The 21,329-nt window shown below is 40.7% G+C and overlaps 1 protein-coding gene across 1 annotated transcript in view; it reads left to right on the forward strand.

Annotated features, from left to right (window-relative positions):
• The first annotated feature begins 10,971 nt into the window (after positions 1–10,971).
• LOC131250556 (metacaspase-9-like) overlaps positions 10,972–21,329 on the forward strand; it is a 40,651-nt gene continuing 30,293 nt past the window's right edge. The window contains exon 1 of the mRNA XM_058250844.1: positions 10,972–11,086. Coding sequence (XP_058106827.1) covers positions 10,972–11,086 — 115 coding nt within the window. The remainder of the gene's footprint in view (positions 11,087–21,329) is intronic.

Here is a 21,329-nt window from a genome sequence, read left to right on the forward strand (position 1 = left end):
CGATCATTGCAAGGTTTCATAAGAATTATAAATTCAATAACGCAAACACTCGGGTATTTCATCAAACATGTGAGCCTCAATAGAGTAATACATTCATTGGAGCATTTAATCAAATATGTGATCGTAAACAAATCAACACATTCAATCAAGCGTTCAATTAAACATATGAGCATTACTAGAATAACACATTTAGTCACTTAGGCATTTTATCAAACATGTGAGCATGCATAGACAAGTAATGACACATATTACAATCAAACACGAAATATGAACATGCTAGTTATTTACAAATCATCCACAATAAGAAATCATAAACTGAGACCCTCAAGGGTCGATAAATGGAAACCTAGGCATAATGGTCCCAACCTTTGCAATGATTCGCCTGACTCAAAGCGCTCCTAAGATTAGGGATCTTGGGAAAATCACAGATTCGTATACAAGCACCAATAACTATATGAGATTCATGCAATTCATCTTAGAAAAACCTAAGTTGAGAAGTAGGATTTGTTTCTTACCTCCCAATCACAAGTGGGGTGGATTCGACGGAGGAAAACGATCGATATTAGGGCTTCGATTGAAGAAAACCAATGAAGGGAGGCACCAAAACCTCTCCACTCCTACTCTCACTATTCTTCTCTTCTTCTTTTTCTTTCTCTTTCTCTCTTCCTCCATTTTTCTCTTGTTGAAATTCATATGGGATGAGGGGGTGCCCAAATAAAGGCTTTATATAGTGCCAGAAGCTGTGCAAATGGCCCTTTATTCATTATATTAACCCTAATAGAGGTTGTTTCCCATTAATGGGACCCGAGGGCAGGCATATGGGTCAACCTAAGCTATGGAATAGGTGTCCAACAACGCGATCTCTGTTTGGACACAATTATATGATGATCGGGCATACTGATCAATCGGGAAGGCCTTAACTTAGATCGACAGTCACCGATGATCAATTGGGGCCGTGGCTATATGGATATGTGTGAAGAAATATCTTTAGTCGATACCCCGAATTTGGCCATGAACTGACAGTCTGAAAGTTATAACTTCGCGAAAGAGCAATGGGCTAGTTTCACTTAAATTTCAAATTTTCACTTAAGGCATTCGCACATCTCATGCAATTGGCTTGTGGGTCTAAGTTAAGCAATTCGAAATACAACCTCGGCTTGATGTCTCGCGATAGACGTTAAGCCCACTAAGATAAATATCTTTCTATAGTCTCAGGTTTAATGGCCCACTAACGAGCAGTTTAGTGTTTGTTTAGATAATCAGGGTATTTCTGAAATGAATTTGGTATCTAAATTTCTTGTACACAATGATTATGGTTTGAATTGACTAAATTCATAATGTAGCCTATTTGCAACTAGCGGAAATGACGATTCGGTTATAATCATCATAAGCCATTGGTTCTTAAGCTAAAAGGATAAGTGGATCAATTTAGTTTGTTAATTAAGATCTGATCCCTACTTATCTTGGCTTTTGGTAGGTTTTTATTTAGATGCAGTTGTCTTGATTAATCAGTGATAGGTCGGGTAAATTTAGGTCAAATGTGACAAATCACAAGTCTTAAGCCCAATGTTTAAGTGAACGGGCGGATTCGTTGGCTCTTACAGTTGATTAATTGGATTTGTGTAGTTCTTTACTAGTACCACCCACGTATAGGCTCACCTCGAGCGTCAAAGGTCGGTAAGTGATAATGTAGGTTAGTTATATCGAAAAATTTGAAGAATTTTTAAAAATTCAAAATAGTGAAAAATTCAAAACGTTATAAAAAATTAATGGTTTAAAGACATTTATGAGTGTTTTTCATTTTCTACTTTCTACACACGTGTCATTTAAAGATAGTAATTGGATTTAAGTCATGTTTCAACTAATTTATTAAAAAAAAAAAAAGAAGTCTTAGATTATACTGTCTCAAACCTTTAATTATTAGAATCCTCTTCTCGTAGGGTTGGCATGTAAGCCGGGGTGTCAATGGGCTGAGCTTGGGCCTACGAAATTATAATTTTGAATAGTCTCGACCGGCCCAACAACCCAGCCCAAAACAGTTCAAAATCCAGGCCAATATCAACTCCAGGCCCAGCCTATTAACAGCCCTACATGTAGGGTTCCATCATCCATGAATCCCCAGCCTGCCACATGCATGTGTGTGCACCCTTACACGTGTGCATAAGCACATGTGTGTGAGACCTTGATGCTCTAGCACAATATAACCAATGATACTGAAGTGTTTAAAAGGGATATGAATCATATTTAATAAGGATTCACATGCGTCCTAATCGACAATGACATCTTGTTAATCCTAATTGGCAATGAAATCTTGTTAATGAAAAAGCATTGTACGCATGCATAGATGTGAGGCTCGGAATAAGTTATATTTTGAAGGGTAAATCTTTATTGGTCATCGTGAGCATATCTTAGACAAACATATATGTAATGCTTTTACATTGGCAACATGTCATTGTTATATGAGTTACGTGCTATCTCTTCCTATTTTATTCATTGAGAATCATATGACACATCCTATTTTATTCATTGAGAATCATATAACACATATCAATGCACATATATACTATGTGCATGAAAGATACTTATCCTGCATAGGATTTGAACCTTTCTAGGGTTTGTTTGAGAGCTTGTATTTTCTACCTTTGCTATTTGATATGTTCGATGTGAATTGGAATTGATGTGAATTGGAATTGATGTGAGTAGAAATTACTGGGTCTTGTATATTTTTAAAATAAGAGGATTTTGGCATATTCTTTGTGAATTGGATCCAATTCACTCCATTTGCCAAATGAAATAATTTTATTAATTCACAACAATCAGCATTGGATACATGCTCCCAAAATACCCTAAGCTCCCAAATTACCCTAAGTTCGTGCGGCCTGAAACATCGAAGTCTATGTGGCCCAACAAATGGGCGACCATGATCAAGTGTAACTCACTAGGATGAATCGAAGATATAAAAATTCATGCTGCTACAAAACTTAGTAATGACACTGTGAACCTAACAGTTTTGAGAGCAATTTTACATTTTTCTCATTGGTGTGGCCCATGTGAGTTGTTTATCGGACTCCTATTCTATATATATGGTCCAAAAATGGTTCCAATCTGGTGAATGGAGTGGATTTCACGTGGTGGACCCCACAGCGTGGGTGTTTTGTACGCTGCGTAAAACAGCTGTGTGAAGATGAATCCTGTCCTTTAGTTCTTAACTAATTTTACTGGATAAAACCCATTGTCAGACCCACCACCTAATACATAAATCTAATCGACCATCGCATTCCTCGCCCTTCAACCATCCGTATCATCAAGTGAATGGAAACCTTGATATGCACCTAGTTGCATTTGACCACGTGGATAATACATATCTTCAATCCGGACCATCCATTTGGCCCGAACCACTATTCATAGGCTTTGTTGTAAAAAAACATACTAATTGGACGGTTAAAACCATCCATTCAGTGGCCTTCAAAAATCGATGGAAAACATCAACCGTAGATAGGGCCAGTCATTGATGTTTAGGACGATCCAATTGCCCTAATTTTTTTAGTAGTGGAAGAAAAGTTGAGTAGACTTGATGGATGGTCCAGGTAAGTGCTTTAGATGGTGGTGGGTCCACATGCAACTGGGTGTTTGTGAAGGTTCCCATGCACTGGCCCACCAAATCGTTTATCTCCTCCATTGGTTTTTACCTACTTCTAATTTCCCACCTTCTTAAAGAGTATGGTTAGTCTTCAATGTGCTACACCACAGCAATTTCATGTGGGCCCCACTATAGTGGGTGTATGAATATGACATCCAAGACGTCCATCAGTGCCTGCACCCACGCCTCAAAATCAGTCCGATCCGATCATCATGTGACCCACCACATGAATCTGGAGGTTTGTGGATGGTTGTAATTGTTTTCTATGGTGAGGCTTACATAGCGTTGGACAGATCTGATTTTCCTGTCATCCAATAATCATGGACGGTATGATCTGTCATCTGGACCGTCTGCTAGGTTCGATGTGAAAATTAGAGAGATTGAATTATCTGATCCATCCATAAGTCGAACCCTTTTCTATCCATTACCAAGTGATGGATTGGAAGGGTGGGATTTTAGAATCATAAGAATCCATGATGGCCCCCGAGAAATAAACGTATCAAATTGTTGATTACGCCTAAGATTTTGCGAATGATCTTGACCGTAAAAAATTCATATGCATTGATGGGATGGTTAGAATGGTGTGATTGTTGTGATTTTTTAAATGAAAGCTTATGAAATGCGCTGTGAACCTGAGGTAAGAAATGTGCATGCATGCATGCATTCAAGAGAAAAGCCTACGTACTCTAGCATCAGGGACGTGGATTGCCTACTACAGGACGATACTCTGTGGTCCTCACCATGATGTATGTGTTTTATCCACGCTGTCCATCCATTTTTTCAAATCATTTCAGAGAATGAGCCCAAAAATAAGGTAAACCTAAATCTCATGTGAACCACACCACAGGAAACAGTGGTGATTGAATGCGGACCATTAAAAACTTATTATGGCCACAAAAGTTTTAGATAAAGATTATATTTGTTTTTTTTCCCTTCATCCTGGTCCTTTTGACTTAATCAACAGGTCGGATGGCAAATAAACATTACAGCAGACCCTAATATTTTTTTTAATAGTGGACATTAAATCACTAATGTTTTCTTGTGACGTGGTCTACTTGGTATTTTGATCTGCTTCATTTCGCTGATGCCATGTAAAGATATATGAACAGCGTGGACAAAACATATACGTTATGTCCAGTAGCCACCTTAATCCGTCTCCCTATCATAGTGGACGTGGATTGCGTCCTACCCCCGCCCGGACGGTAATCCGGGCAGGGGTAGGATATGTGGGGCCCACCGTGATGTAAGTGTTTTATCCATACCGTTAATTGCTTTTATAAGATTATTTTATAATACAAAACAAAAATTGAAGCACATTCACACCTCCTGTGGACCACATCAAAGGAAGATGTAGTGATGTGATACTCTCGGTTGAAACCTTTCTAAGGGCTACCGTGATGTTTTTTTACTATCCAACCTATTAATAACGTCACGAAGACGTGGATGAAGTGGAAACACAAATATCAGCTTGATCCAAAACTTCTCCAGCTCCCAAGAAGATTTTAATGGTGAACGGTAAATCCCCACTTTGTGGTCCACTTAAGATCTAGACCTGCATCATTTTTTGGATCATATATTAAAATGATCTGAGAAAACTGATGAACAGTGTGGATAAAACACTTAAATCACGGTGGGCCCCACAGATCCCTGCCCAGACCACAGATTACTGGCCGGGCGGGGTCGGACGCAATCCGTGTCCTAGCATCGTGGGATTAATGAGACTGAGATTGCCTACCGGCGCTGTCACCAGCGGGAAGCTATTGGACGGTGCTATGTACGCCCCGTCATGATGTATATGTCTTATCCATGATGTCCATCTATTTTTTTTTTTTTTTTTTTAATTTTTATTTAAAGGCATGAGTCAAAAAAGTGAGGCAGATCCTTATCTCCTGTGACTACCCCCACAAGAAATAATGGTGATTGGAGGCTCACAATTAAAATTTCCTGAGGTCATCAAATTTTTGAATGAAGCAGATATTTGTGACATCACTTTGTCTGCGTTCGTAATGCCTTGTAAAATTTTATATGATAAATTCTATTACGCATACCAGTAGAACCATTGGAGGGTCGTGCTAGCCTAGATAAATGTCATAATTACACTAAAATTAACAAATTTTTCTTCTAATCGCAAATAGTTAGCTTTCTGAACTTAGCTAATTCCAACACTAACTGTTACCCACGAAAAATCTCAAGGTTTGACTTAATCTAAAAATATTCCAATTAACTAAAATAGCTTTAAACTGTCCGTTTATGGTATGCTAGACTCGAAACTATAGGGAAACGTCCGTATTGTCAAGCTTATCATCCATCATAGATATTGAGCCAAGATAGCGTTTAGGATCGCTTAACTTAGGTTAGTAAGTCGAGTGCATGGAATATGCGAGTGCCTTAGGTGATAGCCTAAACTTAAGTGAAATGTTCATCATTCGCTCTTTATTAAAGTTGTGAATTTCAGACCATTAGATGGTGATCAAATTTAGGACACTAGTCTAGATTATTACCCTATACACATTTGTATAGTTGTAACCCCAATCGATGCTCGGTGACCATCAAACTGAATTAGAACAATCCCCATTGATTGGCACATCTGATCGTCGGATGGTTGAATCCAATCATAGACCTCCCAGTGGGACACATATCCCATAAATAAAATAAGCTCGTATACTTCTTTGTGGGTCCCAGTTGTTGGAAACGACCTCCCATAGGGTTATCATACTTACCATATGGCCTTTGGGGCCATTTGCAACACATCTAGTGCTATAAAAAGGCCCAAAATATTGGGCAGCCCTCTTTCCCATACAAAATTATGCCCTAATTTGTTAAGAGAGAGAGAGATAGAGGAGGGAGAGAATGTGGATTAATACTTGAGGGTTTGTGTTCCTTTAGCCCTCATTCCCTTTCAATCGAAGCCCTAGCCGCACCCGGATCCTTCGTCGGATCTTTTCCATTGGCAATTGGAGGTGAGGATTAAAGCACACTTCCTAATTTAGATAATTTAGGTTGAATTTTCCTAAATCTTAGGAAAGTTTGCATAATTGTTTAGGTTTCGGCGATCTTTCCCCAAAACATTATCCCTGGAATTGCTCTAAGTCAGATAAACTATCACAAGGTGCGGACCATTACTCATAGGTTTCCTTTTATTAATCATTAATGACCTCAGTTAATGAATCATTGGTGTGAGTAGGTTTTCGTAGGGTATAATTGCTAGGTTTCATTTAACATTGCCAATCTTATCATTATTTGCTTCTCTCTATTAAATGTTTGATGGAATGCCTTAATGAATGAAATTTCTGACGTAAGGGTTATGTGTAACTTTGACAAGATTGTTTAGTGATTACCTAGAACCTTTGTTGATTTGTAGAACTAGTTTATTGTGAGGTCAGCCTGCAAATGCACAAGTTAGGGGTGGACCGCATTGGGTCGGCCACTCTAGGTTTTTCAATTGAACGGGAATGAACACAGATGACCGACAATAACTGGACTACACGTGATGATTTACATCTAATGCCAGTTATGTCGGAGTTCTCCCATGTCAATCAGATTAGCCTAATACATGACTGATCATGTTGTACTCACGATGTTCAATAATGCTCGATTGAATCTAGGGTACCATTGCTCCCCTTGAATGAGTCTACTTGTTATAACCGTTAGTGCTACGATCCTACAAGACTCATGAGCCGAGCATGGTGGTATGTGATACCGTGTTCAAGTTGTCAGCCTACGTGAGAGTGACGAGTCTCCCGATAGTGACCGTTGAGCAATGATGAAGACAACCTGCCTAGCATGTGTGATTGAATGGGATGATGAACCTAAAAATGGATAAATGGACACGGGTGAGTAGTCACTACAGCTGTTATGAGCCTTGTAATCTAGATGAGACCCGTGATATAATAGTGGTGTCTTAACTTCCCTAATATGTTGAATGAATGAGACCTAATAACAACCTCGCTAATCATGCATATCATTCGCACTTATTGGTAATGCTAGTGACGAGCCACATTACGTTAGGATAGGTAGTTAGCGGATGAAGTTAGAGTTGCTTGATGATGGAGTGTGGGCATATCTGAAATAAACATTGAAGTTTCTCATTGAGGGAGTATTGGACTGTAAGGCTTATGCATCATTTCATTACAATATTCATGCACTTAACAAAATCAGATAGAAAGTGTTTGTTTACTTATTCTATCATTACCTGCGCTGATTAAATTGATAACATGTGTAACTTAGAATTAATGGAACAACTGAGTTGCCGATGACTCACTCCTACTTTGGGACAGTGCTTTAAAACACCAACCATACATTGTTGTACATGCATGGATTATTAAGGTGAACACATTGGACGGCGTATACATAAATCTAGAGGAGGAGTTCTCTTACGTCCAGTTATCTGCTGGATAGTTGTAGCCGGCTTGCCACTCGGCTGGATTGGGCGGATATTCTTTTTGTTGTATAGATTGTAGACTTGACATATTTCTATTTCCTTTGGAATTGTATATTGGGCCACAGCCGTGGATCTCATGTTCTGGATGATTATACATTGTATATTTTTATAATGCCCCGAAAATCGGCACCTGAGTACAAAGACTTCGGTCCCGAGTTTTCAGGAGTTAACTTAATAAAATGCACATGTGTCCTCATTCAAATTCAAGTTCATTTTACACATAAATAATCAGAGTTGCGCAATTCAACTTAGCAGAACCAAAGCAAGGTAGAGATAACATAATATTCAGAAATATAGGACTAATAGTAAAAAATATAATTTCAATAGTGACGATCGCCTAAAATGGAGATTATACAAGCCATCACGAACATGCGACAAAATTTACATGTAAAACACAAAACTAAAATAAAAGCAAGGTCTTCCAGCTTAACCCGATGCTCCCAAGGCATCACAGCGAAAGTGCAAGTCATCTAAAGTTTACCCGCCAGAGGCCTTGGTAGAACCCATATAAACAACAATGTCTGGTTAGTGTTTTAAAACACCGTCCCAGGTGAGAGTGAATAGCTAACTCAGTGGTACCAATATTAGTTCTAAATTACACATGTTATTAACTTAATCATCACAGTTAATGATAAACAAGACATAAAACAATTCCTAAATACTCTTATTAAATACGCATATGAAGATATGACATGATGCATGCTCTTTCCAAACAACACTCCCTCCCAAGCGACTTTAACGCCTATTTCGCAAATGTCAACACTCACTCATCACGTGACTCCAACGCCAAATCGTCACATCCTATCTAATGCAATGCGATTGATGTGTATGTTAGCCGAGTAATTATTAAGTTCCATTCATCCAGCATATTAGCGAAGCTAGGATACCGATGTTATATCATGATTCTTTATCTGGATCACGTGGCTCGTTGCTACATGTAGCAGTTCTTTACCAGTGTCCCTTGATCCAACTTTAGGTATCACCCGTTTATCTCACCAATCAAACTTTAGGTATCACCCGTTTATCTCACCAATCAACAATTTCAAAGATATGACATGATACCCAAAGGTATGAAGCTCAACTCGGTATGGGTCGTCACTCAAACACCGAGTATGATCACTCAGTTTTGAGGTGTGAGCTTGTCACATAAAATCAAACTACCACAAAGGAAAGGGCTCGTCACCCAATTTCATTCATGCCTGAGTCGTTTGAATGGTACTCTAGCACGCACCCATCAGCTGAGTAATTTGACGGGGGTCATTCGAATAATGGTCTATCACTTCTATTAGTGCTCATTGGTAACTATGGGGAGACTCGTCACCCCAGCATAGGTTGACAATTCAGACATAGTGTCTCACGCCACCATGCCCGGCTCATGAGTCTTAATGGATTGTATCGCACTAACGGTTATGAATAGACTATTCATTGAGAACGGGGTATCCTATATTCAATTTAGTCTTGTCATACGTTGTGAACTTACATGATCAGTTGGCTAATAGACTAATTTGATTGACTTGGGAGAACCCCGGTGCAACCAATGTTGGGTGCAAGCATCCCATGTAGTCCAGCTACTGTTGGTCGTCCATGTTCAATATAGGTCGATCGAACAAGCCTAGGGTGGCCACCCTAACTTAAGCCACCCCTTTAGTTCGGGCGGTTAGCCAACCAACCCAAAATCGTAGCAATCCTAAGTATCGCTATGTATTAAACAATTCGTCATGCCGTCAGCATAGATTCAACGACAAAACCACTTAAGCGTTTCATCAAACACATGATCATTAATAGATCAACACACCTACTTAGGCATTTTATAAAACATAAGATCATCCATAGAGCATCCATCTAATCACATAGGTATTTTATCAAGATGTGATCCTCTATAGAATAATACATTCACTAGAGCATTTAATCAAACATGCATGCATCAATGTTTGAGAAAATATCGTTAGTCGGTATCCCGACTTTGGCCATAAATCTATGGTCTAAAAGTTATATCTTCATAAAAGAACAAAGTAGTTAGTTTTACTTAAGTTACAGATTTTTATATAAAGTATTCGTACAACCCAAGCACTCACTTTGTGAGTTCAAGTTGAGCGATTCGAGGCATGATCTCGGTTTTGATATCCCACGATAGACGTCAAGCCCATTAAGATAAATGTCTTTCTATAATCTCGGATTTAGTGGCCCATTAACAAGTGGTCTAGAGATTGTTTGGATAATTAAGGCCTTTTCAGAATGAATTAGGTATCGAGATTTCTTATGAGAAATTGTTAGGATTTGGATTAGCTAATTTTATAGTGTAGACTTTTTGCAACTATGAGAATGATGATTCGATCATAATCACCCTAATCAAGAACCCTAATTCAACTATACTTGAAACTATCTGATTTAGTAAAATATATTAAAATATAAAATTTAAATTTAATCATATAAGATGATTCCTAGTATGATTAGAAGCAATTTCTAAGAAGACGCCAAATATAAAAATTCTAAGATGAAAAAGATATGCGCATCCCATTGACAATGTGTAGTTGTAGAAATTTTTTAGTTTCAATAACTCTATTTCATATAATGCTTTTGGCACTTTTAGTTAGTATATTATTTTAATTATTTTTTAATATTTTATCATCAAGTCTACTTTATCTTCACCAAATTTTATTCAATTTCGTATTCTAGAAAAATTCTAAAAATTCTGGAAGTACCAGCTGTCCGAAATTAATAATTTTTGGATAGTTATCACATCATCCTAGATTTATTATATTAAAAATTTTATTTTATTTTTTATTTATTTTTATATAAAACTAGACTTATCAAGCTTCAATCTGACTTCTGAATCACCTGAATTAGAGTTATATTAAGGGAGATATGACTTTTTGAAGTCGGCCTAAAAATGCTGAGAATTTCGGCGGTGGTCTGCCGAAATTTGGTGCACTGGCGGTGCGCCGCCGTCATGGCGGTTCTGCCACGCTCCTTTGGAGCTGGCGGCAGCGCCGCCATCCTCTGTGGTGTCTCGTGGTGGTTCTGCCACTTGATATTTGAAACTGATATATCTTACAAACTGGAATGAGTTATTCGACGTGCAATATATGATTTTGGGGTAGGAGAAGCTACTCTATCCAAATAACCCATTTATTTCCCAAGATCTCTTCAGGTTAATTGTCTAAAGTCCATTTTATTTGTATTTTTACTATTTATAGTAAAATTTAGTTTAATTATAGTTCTTCATCCATTGAGCTTTAGGATTTGTGTCTAATATGAAAGTACTTAGAAATATTTAAAAAATAAGGTGGTGAAAGGTGAGATTTTTGAAGGAGATGGGTTGAAAGGGGGATTTGAGACTTAGGGATTGAGTTTTGAAAGCTTGGAAAGAAAATGGGGTGATGACTTAAGAGTGAAAAGGGTAACTGACTAGAAATGGGGTATAAATGAAGTAAAAATGACCCTAGATGAAGCCCCTGGGGCTTCTATGTGATTCATGAGAGCAAAGAGGGGTCCCTTCTATAGCTGAACCCTATGCTAAGACTTCAGTGTTTAGATTAGCCGGATGGCTTGGTCCTAGGGTCCTTTAACGTCGCTAAGTTCAATCGCTCCCTCCTAAGTTAATAAGGCATTATGATAGACCCATTGCCTAAGGACATCCAACTCTAAGTTGGCAAAAAAAATACAAAACGTTACAATTAGTCAGTGATAGTTCAGTTAGATTTGGGCCTCATGTGAACAAATTATGTGGCTAAACTCGGTGTTTAAGTGGTTGGCTGGATTCATTGGCTTCCTACGGTCAATTAATCAGATTTGTGCAATTCTTTATTGGTACCGCTCATGTATAGGCTAACATAGAGTGTTAATGGTCAGTAAGTGATAATATAGTTAATTATAATGAAAATTTTTAAGGGTTTTTAGAAATTCAAAATAGCGAAAATCCGGGATGTTATAATTTTGGATTGTTACTTACTTATATATATATATTCATTTCAGCGTATATTTTACTATTTAGTTTAGTCTTATGATTGTTCAGATATCAAGTTAAAAGTATAATAATTCACGCTTTCGCAAAGCATAAGTGACACTTGGATAATCAGAGATCAAGTTCGTACTCGACTCTTGAAATTTGGCGCATTACAGCGTCTGTATGACCTAATCAACTGTTTAGATGGAAAATAAACATTACAGTATGCCCTATAAAGTTTTTAATGGTGGGTGTTCAATCACCACTATTTTCTTGTGTTGTGGTCCACTTGAGATTGAATCTATCTCAATTTTGGGCTCATACCCTTACATTAAAATGATCTAGAAAAATAGATGGATGGTTGACGCAGGGAAGGACTTGAGGTTGAGCACTGTCTTCCTCAAGAGGATAACTATTCCAAATCCACAGAACTTCTTTGGACTCCTCACAAAGACTTCTCGAATCCACGAGAAAAGAAAGCAGAAAATAGAAATAAATTATAATAAATTCGAAATTGATTAATAAATGAATAAAAATGAGTTTACAACCCTTTAAATAGGGGTACCAAGCAATGTGAAAGAAATTAGAATCAAGCTACAACTAAAACTCCTAGAATTCGCGACTTACATAAATAGTAAACTTACTATTTATAGACGGTCGTGATGTCTATTAGTGCGTAAGGTTTTTGGCCAAAAATAGTAAGTGTCCTATTTGGTTTTACCAAGCTGTTCTCCTAATTTTCCTAAGATATTTTCACGCCACTCCTAAAGCCCAACGGATGAAGAGTTATAATCAAACTAAAACTTACTATTTATAGTAAAAATGAAATTAAAATAGGGAAATGACTGTCAATCTAGCGGTATTTCGCAAATCCGGCTTGGGTAACCTAGCATAGCAGGGTTGGTTGGCTAAAGTAGCTCGTTCTACTCCAAAATCATATATTTTATGTCAGATAACTAATTTCGGATTGTGAGATACGCCCGATTTAAGGTCCGATGGTTTGGATCACTTCTGTCTTCAACTGGGCCTTTTCTAATCCATCTTGGCCATGTAACTGTCCGCGACCAGCTCTATATCAATGGCATGGATAAAACACATATCATGGTAGGGTCCAAGGAGCACAGATCCCGCTACTGATAGTGTCGTCATCCAATCCGCCTCCCGATGAATGACACTGAATAAATTAAAAATGGGTATTGATCATGTCTAATATGATGTAACATCCTGGATTTTCACTGTTTTGGATTTCCAAAAATTCTTAAATTTTTTTGTGTAATTAGCTTATAATGTCACTTACTGACCATTAACACTCAATGTTAGTTTAAACATGAGTGGAACTAGTAAAAGAACCAACAAGTCCGTTTAATCAACCGTAGGAAGCTAATGAATCCGCCCGATCATTTGAACATCAAATTTAGCCCCATGATTTACTCACGTAGGGCCCAAATCTAACCGACCCATCGCTAACTAATCAAGACGAGCATAACTAAATTAAAGATCTAATCGAAGCCGAGTCAGATAAGGCCCGAATCTTAACTAATAGACCAAATCAACCCCGTAACTCTTTTGGCTCAAAACCAATAGTTTAGAGTAATCATGACCAAATCTCCACTTTTACTAGTTATAAATATGCCACACTATGAACATAGTTAATTTAAACCCTAATCATTGCCCACGAGAAATCTCACCACCAAATTCATTTTAGAAATGCCCCGATTTTCCAAACAATCTCTAGACCGCTCGTTAATGGGCAACTAGTTCCAAAACTATAGAATAATGTCCGTCTTACTGGGCTTGACATCCATCGCGAGACATCCAATCGAGATCGTGACTCGGATCGCTCAACTTGGACTTACAAGATCGGTGCATGAGTTGTGCGAATATTCTTGGAACTAACCAAGAACTTAAGTCACTCATTTGCGTTCGGTCTTTGCCCAAGTTGTGGCTTTCAACCGTTAGATCATCACCAAATTTGGGGCAACAACCTAGAGTAATGTCCTATACAAATTCGTATAGTCGCGGGTCCGATCGATAGTCGGTGACCGTTGAACTGAATTCTAATCATATCCGTTGATTGACACATCCAAATGGCGGGCCGATCATATCCATACGTAGTTCATCATTAGGGCTAACTATCCTACGATGTATATCGACTTGTACATCCTATAGTGGGCCCTAGAGGCTAGAAAAACCCTCCCATAGGGCTAGTATAGTAAAAACCCAATACTTGGGGCCATTTGCACCGAATTTGGCATTATAAAATGGGCTTCTTTTAGGCACCCCTCTCCCCATACGAATTTGCCCTAGGAGGAAAGGGGAAAATGGGGAAGAGAAAGAGGAGAAAGAAGGAGAAAGAAGAAAGGAAGAAGAGAGGAAGGGAGAGTGAAGAAGAGGGAAGGTGGGCCATAGCTCTAGTGGGGCCCAAAGGAGACCAATTCTTGCAACTCCTCACCTCTTCCTCAACTAATCCTTCACCCATAATCGGAAGAACCCCTCTCCACCGATTGAGTAGGTAAATCCCTCATCCATTTCTTGAAACCCTTGTGTTGAGAAGGGATTGGCATGGAATTTTAACATGCAAGTGCTTGCATTAGGAATTCCAGCCGATCGACCCCAAATCCGCGCTCCTAGGTCTTTTTCCAAGTCTTCAACGATCCATAGGTGCAAACTATTTTTCTTATGTGGCCTAACACCAATTGTAATATGAATTTCATGATTTTGAATGTTTGGGTGAAGTATTTACATAACCTAGAGAGAAGCTAGACAAAACCTTACATAATAGATCCCCTAATGACATGAAATGATTATGCATTACTTGTTGTTCCTTAACGTGATTGGGCATGAATTTAATGAATGCATGTTCATTTAATGCTTGATTCTTGTGTGATGATTCCTTATAGCTTGCAGGTTATATTAATCCTTGTTGTATATGTGCGCTTGCATAAGTCCTCGATGTATGTTATGCTAACATTAATCCTTGATGCATGTTTGTGTTATGAATGAATTATAGCTCTTGATCTCACCGCTAACCACTCACAACACACATGCTCATTCATTCTGTATTATTGTTAGTACTTGCATTTATAGGAAAATCTGAATTCCTATATTGGTATAAGATTGCATGACAATATTTGAGTTTAGATGATAAACCATAAATTTTGAAGTGTTATCGAATACCATTAAATTCCTGGGTTGGTCAGGAAACTGAGGAGAGTGAAGGTGGCCCTATTGGTAGGACTATCCCAAGGCTAAACTCGAGAATTTGGGCGGGTGTGAATAGGCGACAGTAGTTGGACTACATGGGTCACTTGTACTCGATGTCGTCCGTCACGTACTCGCCTGGACTCGTATGGTTTAGTCCACTTACTGACCAACCATATTTGTTAATCATGTCTGCTCACACCTGAATGGAACCTGAAATACCCTTCACCCATTAAAACCTATTGATAACCTTTGAAAATTGATCCACCGTCTCGAGAGCCAGGCATGGTGGAATGAGACACTGTGTCCGAGCTGTCGGCCTACGCTGGGGTGACGAGCCTCCCCATAGTGACTGCGAGCGATCCCTTTCCCAGCACTCCCCATGTGCTTAAAATCGGGGATGTGGAACCCAATGGGATCAAGGATTGCGGGGTCTTAGCCTCGCGCGTTGAGGGGCCTTGACCTCGCAACTAGTTAAGGGCATTGATATCGTGGGGTGTACCAGTTTCTCCAATCTGCTGAATGAGCAGAATTAACTAAATACTCGGTTAACATTATTCATGCATTGCATTAGCTAGGTTTTAGTGACTCAGCAGTTGAGGTCGCAATGAGGGAATGCTGGTCATGTGCGATCGTTAGACGGAGTCGCTCGAGGGAATGTTGTGGCAAAGTCATGCGTCATATCATTTATCATGCATATGCATTAACAAGATTAGTTAAGGTTTTACGAAAGTTTGCCTTTCATTAAATTCATGATATAATTAATGCCTGTTGTAACTTAGGATTAATAGCACCTACTGAGTTGATCACTCACTCCCACTCTGGGACGGTGCTTTAAAACACCAACCAGACTCTTCAGTAGTTGTAGGTGACACAGGGTACGAAGAGCCTTGCGGCGCGAGCCTGGATGAGGAGGACGAGCTGTCTTATTTTCAGTTGATGGGCGATTCTCCATAGGTCTAGTAAACGGACTTTGGACCGTTGGGTGTTGGACTCGGCGCATCATTCTTTTGGACATAACCTTTGTTGTATTTTGTTGGGCAACGCCTTGCACGACCCACTGATATTATTTTGGACTTGTATATATTTAGCCACTTTCAATTCAGTAGACTTGTTGTGATTGTGATTTATGTTTTCAGTAATTCCATACTGCGCATTTAAACTTGATTAAACGCAAAACAGTGAAAAATTAGTTATAAGTGATGTCTGGGAACTTGGGAGTTGAGTATATGCACGACTCCCAATTTTCAGGGTGTTACATATGATTTATTACACATCTTGTCCAGTAATAATGTGTTGTCAATGAAAAAAGAAAGGAAAGGAAAAAACGTAACGTGCGTGTATTAGATATTGGGATTACATTGAGTTGTTATTTCATGCTGAAAAGCTTTACTTTTCACTTAGTACCCCACACTTCATACAATTATCTAGTAATTCTATGTTAGTGGCATGTCATCGAAGTATATACTATTTTTCATTGGAGGCAATCCACATCCCTTGAAAATTACACATCTTACATGCAAGTAAATAAATTCACACGCCACTGTCTATCTCTGCCATAAACAATTATTACACTTATTTAATTATTTAAGTATTAGTGGACATTTATCAGACGGTTAAAAATGAAAATATTTATCGGCCAGATTTTAATAAACAAGTGTCTACGAATCAAAGGATAGGATTATTCAAACAATAGATTTAATTGCCTTAGTGTATGCCACATGTATAATTTATGAGTGAAGCGTATCAAGTGTTGTACATTGCCAGAGCATCATATAACTCGAGGTATATTCTGTTGGGGACAAAAAATACAAGTCCGCAGACTCGGACTTAATGCCTCGGGTCACCAAAGGATGTGTCAAATCCGAAGCATGATTCGCTAAACCGAGACAAAGGTTGAGTCGGTTCGGACGACTCATCAGCATTCCGGGCATGCGTCGGGCGGACCACCTTACCAGATCGACCATCGCAAGATCAAGCCTCATTCCGGATATCTTGGGATAAGATCTCCGACCCCGAAGCTCACGGGATCGGATGAAGGCTCGAGATGGGCACGATCCTATCTCCGTGATACCAGGAGAAGATCCCGCGCACAATATCAGGAAGAGAATCCTCGTGCGATTAAATGCCCCAGCAGCTATAAAAGAGGGACCCCTGTCACCTTGAGAGGTACGAAAAGAATTCTCTCTAAAAACTCCTCAATATACTTAGACCCAGAATCCAGGCCTGACTTTGGCATCGGAGGGTCCCCTGCTCAAGCCAGGGTCTCCTTTGTCCTCTCTCTGTGCAGGTATACGAAGGTCTAAGAGGACGAACCGGATATTTTCATCAACAGCTTGGCGCCGTCTGTGGGAACCGTACAAAAAAGCCATCTCATATCTCTATATTGATTTCAATGGTAATGACTAGAAGGACAGTCGCAGAGAAAGATTTGAATGAGATTGAAGGGCCGGTGGGTCCAGTCGCGGTCCCCGCAGCCCAGAACCCACCTAACAACCGCCAACGAGGAGCGACCAGGACAAGCAACAATCAGCGGGGTCGCGACGATGGACGGTTGGATAAGGAGGTTCAAGAAATCCGGTCTGATATGAATATGATGAAGCAGATGCTGGAACGAATGTATCAGCAACAAATGCAGCCGCTCCCGCATCCTCAAGGGGAGACAGCGCACGTACCAACTACGGCGGTTGATCCTCAACCTTCCGCGCCGCGGTCTCTCCGGCCGAGCCAACCCCAAGGCGGATCAGAACCATCTCCAGCGCAGTCAGCCAACGCTTCCCTACCCCCGACTGATCTTCGGCACGAGATAGAGCGAAGAAGGCGCAATCGCCCATCCATGGAAGGCACGGCAGAGAGCAGTGAACCTTGGAAAGCCGATATTCAAAATTTTAAAAGAGAAGTGCGGGAAGAGATGGCGAAAGAGATGGCGGACATGAAGCACGGCCGGAATGTATATTCAACCGGGTCCGAAGCGAAGGCGTCCCCCTTTGTGGACTCGGTACTGAAGGCCCGGTTGCCCGAGAGGTTTCGATTACCTCAAATCACCCCTTTCACCGGCAAGACCGACCCGACCGAGCATATTGAATGCTTCAGAACCTATATGGAGCTCCACGATGCCTCGGATGCAGTAATGTGTCGGGCCTTTTCTCTTACATTGACCGATGTAGCTCGACTGTGGTTCAAACAGTTGAAACCAAAGTCCATCAGTTCATTCGCTGAGCTGAGCGACGCCTTCCTCACCAACTTCATCGGCGGAAAGAAGAAATTGAAGCTCCCTGCACATCTGAACAACGTAGTTCAAAAGCAGGGAGAGCTACTGAAAGATTATATCAAGCGTTTTAATTTCGAATCCCTTCAGGTTCGAAAACATTCAGAAGAAACGGCTCTCAATGCGCTCATGTAAGGAGTAAGAGATAAGCCATTCCTGACATCTCTAGACAAAACTCCGCCCGATACTCTGGCAGAATTTATGGCACGGTCGGATAAGTATGCGAATGCCGAGGAAGCGCGAATCCTGCGTGAAACTAAAACTTTGGCCAAAGAGTCGACCAAAAGGAAGCCGACTCGGCCGGAGGAAGGAAACGCAAGGATGATCAAGCGCGTGATGAGCGAAGGTCAGGCAAACGGCCGGATCGAAGATTTTCCACATATACTCCCCTGAACAAGACTCAGGAAGAGGTATTGATGGAAATAAAAAACGAAGGCTTTGTTAACTGGCCCAGTAAGCTCAGGAGTAATCCTAATCGGCGGGACAAGGATAAATATTGCCATTATCACCGTGATCACGGGCATAACACAAGTGATTGCCGTCACCTAAAAGAAGAGATCGAACGACTCATAAAAGACGGCCGACTCAGAGAACATATGGTTAAAGCTGGGGCAGCTGAGGCACGCCCGACCGAGAGTCAGCCTATGGAAGAAATCCGGACGATTATCGGCGGTCCACAAGGTGGGGGCGACTCAAACATTGCTCGAAAGAATCACGCGAGGAAGCTCAGTCAGCCTAAGTCCGAGCTTATGATCATAGATCGGCCACCAAAGGAGAAGAAAAGGGAAAGATATTGCATCTCGTTCACAGAGGAAGATGCCCGAGGTATCCATCACCCCCACGATGACGCATTGATTGTCACCCTGACTATCGCTAACCGAAAAGTGTTCCGGATACTCGTCGATACGGGGTTATCTGCAGACGTGTTATTTACTCAGGCGTTCGACAAAATGGGGATCGAACGGTCCATGCTACGCCCAGTTCGGACCCCGTTGATCAGTTTTTTCGGAGGACAGGTGCTGCCCGAAGGGATTATCTCATTACCACTCACTGCTGGTAGTGCCCCACATCAGACGACGATGATGGTTGACTTCCTGGTCGTCGATCAACCCTCAGTATACAACGCAATACTCGGCCGACCTTCATTGAGTCTCCTCCAGGCCGTGGTATCCACATACCATCTTTCAATGAAATTCCCGACCGAGTCGGGAGTCGGAATTGTCAAAGGAGACCAGCAAGATGCGAGGCGATGTTACATGATAGCTGTAAAAGGAGCCGCCGACAAAAGTCCGACCAACATATTAACGATCGAATCATTGGACCCTCGGGGCGAGAATTATGAACGAGGACAGCCGGTCGAAGATCTTGTCTCGGTCCCCTTAGTCGAGACGGATGAATCCAAGACGGTACAAATTGGCTCGTCTCTGCAGTCCCCTTTGAAAGAAAAGCTGATAGCCTTACTCCGTAGGTACGCCGACGTATTTGCCTGGAGTTATGAAGATATGCCCGGGATCGACCCCTCTGTGGTGACTCACCGACTCAACGTCGATCCGTCGTATCGACCGATCCGACAGAAGCGACGACCGCTCGGCCCTGAACGATACGCCATCATTGAAAAAGAAGTCAACAAACTCCTCCAGGCTAATTTCATAGAAGAAATACACTATCCAGAGTGGGTCGCGAATGTCGTGCTTGTAAAGAAATCCAACGGGAAGTGGCGAGTCTGTATTGACTATACCGACTTAAATAAAGCCTGCCCCAAGGATAGCTTTCCGCTTCCGAGGATAGACCAGCTAGTAGACAGTACCGCCGGACATGAGCTCCTTAGCTTCATGGATGCATATTCAGGGTATAATCAAATTGTAATGCATCAAACAGATAAATCAAAAACTACCTTTGTCACCGACAAAGGCCTTTATTGTTACCGAGTGATGCCATTTGGTTTGAAGAATGCCGGCGCAACTTATCAAAGGTTAGTTAACAAAATCTTTGCTCGGCTTATAGGCCAAACCATGGAAGTATACATCGACGACATGCTCGTCAAAAGCATACACGCGGCAGATCATGTGAATGATTTGGAAGAAATGTTTCTAATCCTACGGAAGTTCCGGATGAAGCTAAATTCGAGTAAATGTGCTTTTGGAGTAGGCTCCGAAAAATTCCTCGGTTTCTTGGTCAACGAGGAATAGAGGCAAACCCTGAGAAGATAAAGGCTATGATTGATATGGAATCCCCCAAAACCATTAAGCACATCCAAAGGTTGACCGGACGAGTCTCAACACTAAATCGGTTCCTGTCCAGAGCCACGGATAAATGTCTCCCTTTCTTCAAACAATTGAAAGGAAGGCAAACGATGGGTTGGACGGAAGAATGTGAAGCGGCGTTCCAACAGTTAAAATCATATTTCGGTTCTCCACCTCTCTTAACAAAACCCGAGTCAGGGGAGTCCCTACTCCTTTACCTAGCAGTATCCGAGGCAGCGGTCAGCTCGGCTTTGATACGAGAATTCGGAGGAAAGCAACTGCCGGTGTATTACGTCAGCAAAGCGTTACTGCCAGCAGAAACGAGATACCCAAGCTTGGAAAAAGTAGCCTTGGCTTTAATAACTTCCTCTCGCCGACTCAGGCCGTATTTCCATGCCCATACCATCATCGTGATGACCGATCTTCCGCTTCGCCAGGTATTGCAGAAACCAGAGGCTTCCGGCCGACTCACTAAATGGGCTATCGAGCTGAGTGAGTTTGATATTCAATACAGACCAAAGGCAGCAATCAAAGGGCAAGCCGTAGCTGATTTTATCGCCGAGGGGACGCCTCCGACCGAACTCTCAGTA

Source organism: Magnolia sinica, chromosome 7 (assembly GCF_029962835.1).
Source record: "Magnolia sinica isolate HGM2019 chromosome 7, MsV1, whole genome shotgun sequence".
Taxonomy (NCBI): Eukaryota; Viridiplantae; Streptophyta; class Magnoliopsida; order Magnoliales; family Magnoliaceae; genus Magnolia; species Magnolia sinica.